General features: G+C 37.2%; 1 protein-coding gene across 1 annotated transcript in view; it reads left to right on the forward strand.

Moving 5' to 3' along the window:
* LOC126810542 (beta-1,4-N-acetylgalactosaminyltransferase bre-4) overlaps positions 1 to 13,139 on the forward strand; it is a 72,826-nt gene that overhangs the window by 7,201 nt on the left and 52,486 nt on the right. The window contains exon 2 of the mRNA XM_050535671.2: positions 6,298 to 6,542. Coding sequence (XP_050391628.2) covers positions 6,298 to 6,542 — 245 coding nt within the window. The remainder of the gene's footprint in view (positions 1 to 6,297; positions 6,543 to 13,139) is intronic.

Consider the following 13,139-nt stretch of genomic DNA (forward strand, 5'->3'; position numbering starts at 1 on the left):
AAATGTGAAAGATGTTATTTGTTCAGTTTTGTAATCTTCTGTGTAATTCTATTATGTGTGGAACTTGGAACTTGGCACAGGAATTCGTGGTTACTACGGCACTAAATTTGTTAACAACCAGCAAGGGTAGGGGGTGGTGGTAATTATATTGTTTTAATGGTATGGCTGTCTTTATAAATATAATGTGTTAGGCAGACCATCAGGGTAGCTAATAGTTTCCCCCGTTTTACAAAAGCTGTTAAATTCTAAAACCCCATCGTTCAATTTGCTTTTACATCATACACGCTCATTCTTTAAATATGTTCCCTAGAGGTAAATTATGTCATCTAGTTCCACAACACATTTTATGCTATTAAAGTATGGTATTTCTTATGACCTAAAAAGCGATTAATAGTCTTACAATAAATTTGAATAGTCTCTATGACTTATGAACGATCTCAAATACGGATAAATTATATATACATATTTGCCAGATAGTGAAAGGTTCCATAAATACCAGTAGACTTAATACACAGATGCTTTAGCTCAGTATTGTTGAATGGCAGCTGTTTTTATGCCGATAGATTCGTTACGTTTTATTTATGGACATTTGAATCTGAATCGCCCTTATGGTCGATTGTACTATAATTCATATACACTTACATTAAATGCTGTATTGATTTATCATTCGTGGAAACTCGCAATAACCATTTCTTGGTTACTTTGGTTAAATCAATTTCTATTAACCTTTTCAGAAGTTGACAAATTATCATGGCTGACGTTGACATAATAACCTGTTAGAAGGTCGTCTCTAATTTCACTTATTAATAGTAATAACTATAGTTTTATTTTTAGTCATATATACTATATATTGTATCCAACGACAATGGTAGTATTATCCTACAACTCCCATACATAGAATAACCAGCTTGTACCCAACAATACGTAACACGCCCTTTTCCTCAAGTCATTCGTGTGGGTTTTCCTGCATCGGTCTTCTTGTTCATAGCGTGCTATACATCACGGCCTTCGCCTATTAAGTCCCACTATGGATAATAATTTGCAATGGGTCAAATTTTAAACACCACTAGCCCCGAATTTCAACGGACCCGTGAGAACCACTGATGCTTTTTTCGGGACCCATTGTTTGCCACTATCGGTGCAATATCCCATTTAAAAAAAATCCCGATCCACCCACAAATCTACTTTGCTACGACTGTAACATTTTCTTTACGACATTACCAATCCAACACCCTGCATCGTACACCGTGCTCAGCGACAATGGCGTTTCCCTCTATGCACCATTTTATTTCGCTATACAGCACTTCACTTCGCTATACACCACTTCATTTCATGTTATTTCGCCATAAACCGTTTCATTTCGCAATACACCACGGCATTTCGCTATACACCGGTACCAATATTAAATACCAGATGGTTTAAGTCACTGAAGTACTTGAGTGGAAGCAGACACCCAACAAACCAACATCTATAATAAAGATCTAATTATCTCAATAATACTTCAATTTTTGTCATAAACACATAAATACCCCCTCTCAGCTTGTCATCCCAGAAAAAGAAAACGGTGTATTTAAAGCAGAGAAAATTGGTGGACATTAGTGTTGAAATTTACATAGTCTTTCTTTTTTCAACTTGTCTAAAATAAAATGACTCGTGGATTGACGTTATTTAAACATGGTTCATTTCTCTGATGTTTAGAACAAATACTATTAACATACACACGTCGGAACAAGCAAAAGACTATAATAACAACAAGATATGCAGATATAAATAATTGATTCACCAGATCAAATATTCTCTTTAAATTGTTGTTTTTCAGCCATTAATCAACCAATATAGCGCTGTGAAAAAGATCAAATCCTACAACAACTGATCAAGTTATGAACAGTTTGGTGTATTGATTATTAGAATAGCCAAGTAATAGAATCTCAACTCAATTCCTTCAACAGGATATCGTTATCCGCCACTTAAAGCTTCCCATTTGCTACAGCAGAAGGCGCAAATTTAGAAAGTCATACACAATGGGTGATCGATTATTACTAGATGAATCTCAGTAGTTTTTTTATTGATATATAGCACAACAACTATTGTTTGGTGTTGAGAATTCCCGGGGAACCTATCGCTAGAAACTATGAGCATATACAGAATTATGTGATAATTTGAATATTAATTCAAGATATTCGATAATAATGTTCACACTTGTCAGAATATGTCTAAAACTTTATAAACACACTACAGTGAATACGGGTTAGTGTTAAGATAATTAAACATACATTATGCAAGAGGTAAATCTGCCTATTGAAGGTCTTTATTCTTTAGGCCTGAAATGTTATATAAACTTTTAATTAGACATTAATTAACTTATCCAGACCATAATCAACTCTCGGTGTGATCGCTAGCCTGCGATGTTTATTGGATTAGGTTCCGATTTGCTGTTCGACTTCCATTCATGATTTAGTCGTGAAATGGATAATCGAGACTATGTTTTTCATCGTGCCGACTTTAGTAATGATGATCGAGGCTAGGCCGAAAATTCAATCGCTAAAATCTCGGTTCAGAGTGGATCAATTTGACTGAAATTTTCAACAATTGCCTTTAGATTATCTAATTTTCAACTATGATAGTGAGAACTGCCAGCTCTTTATCTAATCTCTCATAATGTATCTTTAAGTGGTCAGATTCTGAAGTCTTCAAAATTTTGTATCTGGCTTTAGTTTTTGGTTATAGTGTATCTTTGTCTTTTAGAAAACATAAATTCGTCTACCACAGTACTGCTTATAAACACACTACAGCTAATACTAATTGTCAGTGTTAAAGATAATTTGGTGGCTAGATTCTGAAGTCTTCAAAATTTAGTATCTGGGTTAATACTTTAGTTCTGGTTTTAGGTTTTTTGGTAGTGAATCTTTTTATGAAAATATAAATCCTTCATACCAACAGCGAGTACGAGTTAGTTGTTGGAAAGTATCTGGGTTAATATTTTAAATTAGGTTTTAATTATTTGGTAGCGTAACTTTTTATGAAAATTTAAATCATTTCCTTCTCAGTTGACTATTTTGTAACTGGTTACAAACATTCTTTTCCGCGACAGGAGATCTCTTGGTTGGCTAGATGTGAGGTCAGATCGGGTCAGCTAAAATCGGCCTTTCCGGGTGTGACAGATGTGAACATTCAGAATGCGGAATTCGTTTGGATATAAACCGTGTATATCCCAGGCAACATGCTGGTACAACAGAACATGAATCTATTAATTATGATCAATTTGAATGCACCCCTCCCCCACCACTCTATGGAACCGAGGGTGTGAAAGAGATGGATCCAGGAAAAACAAGGCGTACGAGTGCATTGTCAACATACTAGTTTTTATTGATGTGCCGAATTAAGTCGTCGTCTGATTGGTCCATGCGCAAATACGCCCATGGGCCAAGCAGGCGATGGCACAGTCAGGCGTTCTTAGTCCAAAGTGTTGTCATAGTTATATTCAATGATATCGTTTAGTGTAACTTTACCTTTACCTGCAATTTCCCAAATAGACAAGAACGGCAACATTTAAGACTTTTCGATTTCATACAAACTAAGCATGGCGTTATTCTTATAAACGATAATGATTACTTTATTCTCACAATCATTAATGATTTTATAATGTCAAAAACATACCACTTTACAAAGAAGAATTAAAAATGTGTTAATGTTCCAGTACAATCGATAAAAAGTTCTGTAATATATTAGATAAAGATATTGTCTGAGTATGTTGTAATATACTGTTCTGTCAGTATCATACATCTGACGCGTATCTAGTGGAATAGGGCGAATGGTATGGTGTTCTATTTCGGCCACTTCCCGCGTCGCCTTTTTCATTATAGATATTATAGAAATGTCTTGTTATATAAAGGATATTCATGATATTTCCTTGTGTCCAGCATAAATCAATGTATTGAAGATAAAATACCAAACGGCAAATAAACTGCAAATGAATTCTCCCGACGTCGCTTTTTTCCCTATAGCTTAACATTGAAAAAGGCGACGCACGACGTGGCTGAAATAGAACACCATAGAATGGTATTCCTGTGATGCCACTGTCTTTCCATTTGGCGTCGTACAACTTTATTATCCTGGTCATCACCGTTGCCAGGAAAGCCGATGATCAAGACGTATACTATACTCAAGAAGGGGTCTCGGTGTCTACAGATCTATCGCCTCGATTATTCTGAGTTAATAGGTTTCGAATATTTATAGCATGTTCTAGATACGAACGTTGTGGCTGACGTGTACTCACATTTAATTAAATAGACGAATGTTGGGTAACTTTACGACGTTTTTTTTTACCTTCAAATCTCACAGCAAATTGCAGCTATAAAATGGCCCAACTTCTGGCCTATAACTAAGATAACTAGAACAAACTTCGATGTGCACTTCAACAAATACAATCAAATTTTAATGTATCATGGGTGGCTCCAGCAATGGGATCGATCGTGTAAAACGCCGAATGACGTCATCAGTGCGCAGCGCAGTAACCCGAATTCTATTACGAAAATCGTGAACAGAAATTTGCATCCCATACCCAATTGATCCGCGTAATTCTACTTTCCTAGTGGAAAGTTGAACCCTTCTTTCATAATATGTAACATACGCAGCCGTTTTTTTGAAGAGGTGGAAAATACCCCCCAAACACCCCCTGTGGATCCGTCCCCGTGTGTGTGCGGTTGGAAACCTGGCCAACGCTCATGTCTTTATCAACAGAATCAGTAATAGGAGATTTTTTATAACAAAAAAGAAGCTGAAAATGTCATTTATTGAAGTCCATAAAATAAAGGTCGTCATTGTGTGTTATTATGCCAGAAATATCGACGTCATCTTGTTATAGATGTTGATTTTTTAAGTCCCAATTCCGCAATAAATTATATTGCAAACAAAAGTAGTAGAAGAGTATCGCAAACAATAAGCAGAAGAATATCGCACATCTGTTAATAGAATATGTTTAATCTGTCCATTTATAGCTTGTGTTGGTTAGTAGAAATTTCTTACTTTCATTAGACCTTAATTTTTAACAAAGTTTCACACGTTTTTTTAGAGAATGCATTATTGCTAACCTATCTGTATGAGTTCGAATACCCAGTCATTTAGTCCTTTCGCTCTTTACAACTGGCTGCTCGATGTATGGGACCTCGTTTACACGAATAGATCACGCAGTCCTAAAAGGGGCCACCGGCGCGTTGGGAATATACAAACCAAAGAGGAAAACAGCGGTTGCTAGGCAAGATACGCCCACATTTTGCAAGAGATACATGTAGATAGAGAACAAGCTAAAAAAAACCGTGATTTTTCATACAATCAGGGGCAATAATCCAAAAAGTTATGGTCTGAAATGGGCGAATATGGAAAGGGACTGAGGTTTTTGGGATATAAAGATACATATTAAGATTCATCAAAATCGGACAAAGATTGGGACGTGACCTAGGAGGTCTACAACCTTCATATTACATACTTTTACACAATTTGCGTACATGGAGCGGCCATTTAGTCGGGTAGTTTCGTTTCGATTTTCGTGAAATTCGAACTCAACCTTCATTATGGTTGCAGGAACCGAAATAGTTGGGTTATAAACATATATTTCATGTTTCATCTAAATCGGATAAAATAAACATTGTAACCTCTAGGATGTCCACAGACTAAAAACGTGATATTACGTACAATCAGGGGCCATAATCCATGGAGTTACGATCCGATACATGCCAATATCGAAAGGAACCGAGATCTTTAATTGGGAGATAAACCTATATTTCAAGTTTCCTCAAAATCGGATAACAATTGTGACCTGTAGAGTGTCCACAAACAAATTGTGGACTGACGGACGTCCGGCTTTACGGACAGGGTTGAGGACAATATACGTCCACATAAAAATGTGGGCGTATAAAAAGCCGGAAATTGCCCAATAACAGGTAGGAAGAAGCAGTCTAGCATCAATTCGGGATGACAACTCCCATTGAAGGTCAGAAAGTCGGAATCATAAGGTTTCAGTAAGATGAAGATGTGGGGTAACAGAACGTCTACGAAACTTCAAGTACCAAGCCATGGTATGCGAATGTGGACAAAACTGTATGCTGCTGTGAAATTCTTTAAAAGAGCACCGTAACCGCCGTTAAACAGATCTAGTGATCACATCCGATTTCCTTAATATTTTGATCTGAAAATTTTATACATATCGTTTGATTTGCATACAGACACCCACTTTTATCAACGGACCCCTTAAAATGTTTATCACCTGAAGTATACAATGTCTTTTTATATTTTTTACAGAAGGAAATGTTTTGGCCAAAATAAACCTTACAGAAGAATATGTTGATTTAGACGAAATATTGAAAAACAACTCGGAAGTTCTACCAGGAGGTGTATGGCGTCCTAAAAATTGTGTTGCTCGTTATCGAGTGGCGATTATTATACCGTACAGGGATAGATTAGCCCATTTAACAGTATTATTGTCACATTTACTTCCAGTATTGCAAAGACAAGAATTAGATTTTAGGATTATTGTCGTTGAACAGGTAAGACACTTATATTATAATCTTTAAGTGGCATTACGATCAATATGCTTGATAACGATTAGTGGATTTTTGTCGAAACGTCGTGTTTGTAGAATAAAACCAGTGATTATTTCCATAACAATTAATTGTGTTAAAGATACATTCCCGCGTACAAACTGGGTGATTTAATGGAAAATATGGACTAAAAACATATTCAAATTAATTAATTTGTCATAATTTTGCTTCAGATCCTTCTCAAACATTGTAATTGCGAAGGAATGCCCTACTAGAAAAAAGCGATCAAACCAGGTCATGTTTACGTCACGTGACTTACCTCTCTTGGAAGTCAGAGGAGAATTCATTGCATACATAAGACGATGTTGTCTTTAATCGCTTACTATTTATTACAAATATCGAATCCTAATTAAATTCTCGGATTATCCACTACCCGCGTCTTTTTCGGTCATTTTTATGTCAGAAAGTGTTGTACGTCTAACTCTTCATAAAGTTTATCAACTTGTACATCAAGCGGTCAATATTCGCGTGTGACCTTTGACATCACGCGTGCAGAAATTCCCAATCGTCGGGCTGTCGATTAGGGGAACCCTTACATTTTTGTCTTGTATACGCTCCATGAGTGTTTTTTTCCGGGAATCCAGTATTTTTCTAGTTAGATTGGATATCTCTACTTTCCATATAATAATATACCACCCGATAAATACTTTTCTGGGAACCCATCTTTAAGTTAAGATAATTATATGTTTTATTTTCTCTTGGTGTGTAGTTTGTCTAAAACCATAGATAAATAAAAATTCAGACAGGATTTCTGTACGTCTTTATAATATAAGCCATTTTAGATGTTGAAGTACTGGCTAGAATTTTATTAGAAATGTGTGTATCCAAGAGATACGGCACTTGCCGACACCCAGATCCTTTTTCGTTTCTTCATATAGTGTAGGCCATCGAAAGTATAAAAAAACGAAACGAAATAAAGATCTGTATTTTAATCAGATTGACCGACACCGTATACAATTTATCTTAATCTTGTACCTTCATGCTAAAAAAACCCCCTATATTTCTAGTCTTGACAGAATTCTATAAGCAAAATCAACCTTTGCCCTTACATGGACGTTCTAATATAATAAAAGGTCTGTGGTTCTTATCAGGTAATTCATTCACATGAGAAACGTTTGTTTGGGGCGGCTGTATGCGAGTTTTAAACGCTACAGTGTTCGGATGAGAGAGAGGGGCGAGAGAGAGAGAAGAGAGAGAGAGAGAGAGAGAGTTTAACGTCTACTCGACACAAACTAGGTCATTTCGGGACTAACATGTGGTTTAATTTTATTTCAACAATTCGCTTGCGCATATGGGTCTTTAGCAGTGGGAGGAAACCGGAGGACCCGGAGAAAACCAACGTGGTTGGGGTTATATAAAGTGAAACCAAATCAGTGACCGACCAAATGTTCCGAAACGTTTAACCGCAGAATTATTATTGAAATATAAACCTTTGTCAACAAATCAGGGGATCACGTGGCTAAGTGGGTAAGGCGCTGGCTCGCTAGCCTGGAGGTCGGGTGTTCGATCCCTGCATTGGCCGAGAAAGTTCATCTCGATTTTCCGGCGTGGTTTCCCCTTGTCAGTGATGCAGAACAGAGGGCCTGACAAGGACAGCTGCCTAGTCGTTCGGATGGGACGAAAAACCGAGGACCCGTGTACACTTTGGCGTGCACGTAAAAGATCCCTTGGAAGTTGGAATTCGATATTTCCCTCATAGCACACTGTATGGCGTATGCCCGTCTTCAATTAGCCCAGGTTAGGTGCAGAAGAGTAAGACGTTAAACCCCATTTCATTTCATTTTTCAACAAATCAATATACTCGTCCTGTATTCAGATTATATTATATTAGGTACATTTCAGTATTTTTTTTGTTTCAATGGCACCCCCATGATAATAAAAAAAACACACTTCAAAAATTTTCCAGTTTATTAATTTTAGCACGAGTCTCGGGGCGTTACAGGAAAAAAGAAGTATTTTATATATGTCATATTTGATAACGAAATAAAATCAATAAATATTGTTCTTGGATCAAAAGTAATTCATGTGAATAGAAATTATATAATGAGGATTGTTACATATCAGTCAACATTATGTTCGTCCGAACTAAGTTTACATTTTGGGAAAGGGGTCCAACATAGAGAGCAAAAATGGGGTACCGAACGATAATAAGTAAAGATATCATAAACTGTTTAGGCTACAAGATTAGAAACAAGATATCGCAAAAAATAAATATATCAAAATGGTTATGAATCAGCCTTTAACCATACGATATTGTTCTTTAACCATACGGTATTGTTCTTTAACCACACGGTATTGTTCTTTAACCATACGATATTTTAAAATACTCCTTGAACCACACGGTGTTAAAATATGTTCTTTAACCATACGGTACTAATTGTTAAATACACATATTAATTTAGAAACTGACAAGTTAAGCTAGACCAGTTAAGTGGCTTATTGTATGCAAACGCCACTTTGGTTGCCAGCCAATTTAACAAATTTGGCGGTTTAAAATTTCAATATGGCTATTTTGATTAACATTTAATTTAGTTCGTGGTTAAGGTTTCATTGCTTTTGAATTTAATATGATTGAAGTGCATTTAATTTATTTACTTTTCTTCCAATCAATTTCAAATTTAACTCGTCAAACCCCCTCCAAAACGACGGCAGTTTCATCACCTGGGGCCTGTTTCACGAAATTTTAACTAAGATAAAATCCAAATTTTAGTAATTTAATTGGATAATATTAGGTTGATTTTAGTGCTTAGCTAATCAAAATTGAAGTATCCACTAAAATTTGGATTTTATCTTTAGTTAAGATTTCGAGAAACAGGGCCCAGAGTTGTTATTTATATATAGTGTGTTGACATTTGAAAACGCTGTCACTTGGACTATGATGTGAGGTTATGGCTAAATGGACGTAAATGTGGCGAACGGTCTGTCAAGTTTGATATTGAACAAGCTGTAATATGTCTTTACTACGGAGATAATAGTCGTCATCATACTACTTTATACATTATACGCTATCATTGGCAATTATTGTCTACCAACTCAGTCAGTGGCTCCCAAGCAAGAATCGCGCGAAAATTAGAAGTGTTGCCCTTAAGGAAAATGAATGCATGAAAAAAGGGATTACTCTACAAATTGATCAAAGCCAAAACAATTTGCACTCATCAAATCGTCAATATGGCCTTCGGTAGAGCCACTATTGTGAAACTAAGAGGAGATTTTACGTAATCACCGTCTTTAGTCTCATATTGTTTCAAATAGTTGGGAGATTAGTAGTTCTAGTCAGGATTGACATTTACAGAAATCGCCAATTTGGTAATTCCAGTATTAAAATTCAAACTTATATATATTATTGGAAAAAAAAATAGATGGTATCCAGATTTCAGTGCTAGTTTGTCAACTGAAATGAAATGGGGCTAATGAAGAAAGGGCATACGGCCTGAATCTAAATTTCATTTTACAGAACCGTCCAGTGCTTATTGGTCAACAGAAAAGAAATGAAATGGAGTTTCACGTCCTACTTTTCTGCACCAACCGGGATAATGAAAACGGGCTATGAGGGACAGTTTGCCCAGTCAGTGGCGCTACGGTGGACTATTATTTCGAATTGCAACTGTTAGTGGTTCTTTTACACCTACGTACAATCCGAACAACTAGTCACAGGACCCCGTGCAGCTTAGGCATGGGCCCAGAGGCCTAGGGCCCCGCAGTTTAGGGGACCCCGCGGTTCATGGCAAAAAGAGAGAAAAAAATAATCAAATTCCAGAAAATTTCACGGTAATCGATCTAGCGGCGCGAGGGCGGAGACTGAGCTATCCCTCAACCTTCTCTGTGAAGTTATATGCCATTTCCGCGTATTGTATGCCATTCGGAACTGAATAGATTTCGTATGTGATCAGATATTATGTAATTATTCTTGTATTACAGACCGTTACGCATGCGTGCCATTCAAAAAGGATATGAAATAATCTTTCGTCGCGTTAGGGGCCCCGCTATTCTAGTCAGGCCTAGGGCCCCGCTCCGGTTAAACTGGGCTTTGCCCGTGCTGCACCATTGACAAATGTCGAGAGAGCTCTTGGTTAGTGAGTGTCTTACTGAGCCACCGCGGTCTCCACTCGTCAACTATTTGGCTCACGACCTTCTGTTAACACCCGCAACGGTCGACTGCGTGGAAAAGATCTGTGGCTTACCATGATCTGTAGAGAGTCCTGCTTTTATCAAAGTTAAACATTTTTCTTGTAATGCGAGGTGGATACAATGCTATATATACAAGCAAAATTATTGCATCAAAAAGAACGTGGCAACTAAAGTACTTGTAGCATGGGGGCCAAACCCTAACCCAGATGGATAAATTTGTCCGTGTGGAAATAACGTCCTGAACCGGCCTGGGCCCTGCTTCTCGAAATTTTAACTAAGATAAAATCTAATTTTCGTAGATACTTCAATTTTGATTGGCTAAGCACTAAAATCAATCTAATATTATCCAATCAAATTACTAAAATTTGGATTTTATCTTAGTTAAAATTTCGTGAAACAGGCCCCAGATCTCGCAAACCGACATGAAAAAAAAAACAACACCTACATAATGATCGAAAATGAACAAAGATATATTTTCTTGGGTTTCAATTAGCAGCATTTAATGACCTGCGTACTAAAATCGTTGTACTGTTTCTATTTAAGTCAATCTCAGAAGACCATAATGAGAAAATCGTGTAACCAACAATTATTATAATTGTAGCCTGTAATAGAACAGATAAGATGGAGGTTTGTCAGGCAACCCTTTCGTATAGATCGATTAAGGATTTCGATACAAACCATCAATAAATAAACAATGAATTATTAAGAGAACACTCAGTAGCCCTATATTCGGCTTCTCAGATCCAAATGTCGGATTATGCCCCCCCCCCCCCCCGGGGTAAAATTCACATTTTCAAACGTAAAACTCCAGATTGTGGAGTTTTCAAGGTGATGAACGAACAATCCAGGGCCTATTTTAATTTGCCGTGCCTCGAAATGAAAAATCCATGCTTCGAGAATCTAAAATCTGAGCTTTGAAAAGATGGTATCTATCCTTGTGAATCTGAAGAGATTGCATGAGGGAATTTAGCAAGTGTGCATTAGCAATCATTGTGATCATCAGTCACTGCGTTTGATTTCGTTTTAATTTCGTGTTTTGTGTCTCAAGATAAAGCTGTTGATGACGCAAGTATTCAGCTGCAGGTTACAGTCAACGCTCGTTTGCTTTTAGACGTATTCTTACTGCCAATGATACCGATACGCGGCTATAAATACAAAACTGTCAATTATGTAAATTTTTATACGGCCACAGTTTCACATTAATTTAGGCCTCAATTTTTGCTTTGGTTATGGCCTTACATACTGCACAAATTAAGTGGACAAAGTTTGTGAGCTTTATCTAGTGTGATAAATTGGGAACAGTGGAGCACGAATCCTATCGATAAACATCATTCCGCGACCTTCTGTTCCGGGGTCATGCCCCCTCGAAAACCTTGAAGAAGCGATAGAGGCTATATCGTTTTAACCGTGTTTTTATTTTTCAAATTTATTTTGAAACATTGGGGTCATGAGACGACAAACCCCATCGATATTCAGCGTTCGTGGCCTTCCGTTTTCGAGTTACCAAACTTTTCCAAAAAGCTTGTAAACGCGATATAAGCTACGGGTTCATATTCTATATAAGATACTAGGACAATGAGAGGGTGACCCTATTATATCGATTTTCACTGTTCCCTGTCCATCTCTTACAAAATCTCAGCGTATCGTGTATGGCAACCGTTTGTTTAGTGTAAGCCTGGTGATAATTCAGGAAGTTTTTATTTCACTTCTGGTGAGCCCTTGTTTTGGTCACGACTAATTGGTCACGATTTCAGAAAGTTTATTCTGACATAGTAGAGCTGATAAAGGTGAAGGAAGAAGTTAAATTGAACCTAACAAGTTATGTCTAGGAAATCGTGAGTCACGTTTTGAAATTTTGTACCGGAACCCAAGAGAGGAAATACCCATCAAAGATCCTCTGTCTCCGGAAACCTTGCTTCGTCAATAAAATCTTAAAATAAGCCCCGAAACCATCCGAACACTAGGGGGGTTGGATTGCCGAATGGTTAACACGTGCGTGCTGTATCATAAGGCCTGTCATTGAGTCAACTGGCGTGGTTTCGAATCCCCGGTTGGGTTTTTTCCGGGTCCTCCGGTTTCCTCCCAATGCTAAAGACCCCTACGCGCAAGCGAATTATTGAAATAAAATTAAACCATTTAGTCCCGAAATGACCTAGTTTGTGTCGAGTGACGTTAAACCCCCACCTCTCTCTCTCTCTCTCTCTCTCTCTCTCTCTCTCATCCGAACACTGTAGCGTTTTAAATTCCCGTTATGAAATCTGGGACCTATTTCACGAAATTTTAACTAAGATAAAATCCAAATTTTAGTAATTTGATTGGATGATATTAGATTGATTTTAGTGCTTGGCCAATCAAAACTGAAGTATCTACTTTTAAAATTTGGATTTTATCCTAAGTTAAAATTTCGTGAAACAG

The sequence above is a fragment of the Patella vulgata genome, chromosome 2 (assembly GCF_932274485.2).
Source record: "Patella vulgata chromosome 2, xgPatVulg1.2, whole genome shotgun sequence".
NCBI classification, from domain to species: Eukaryota; Metazoa; Mollusca; class Gastropoda; family Patellidae; genus Patella; species Patella vulgata.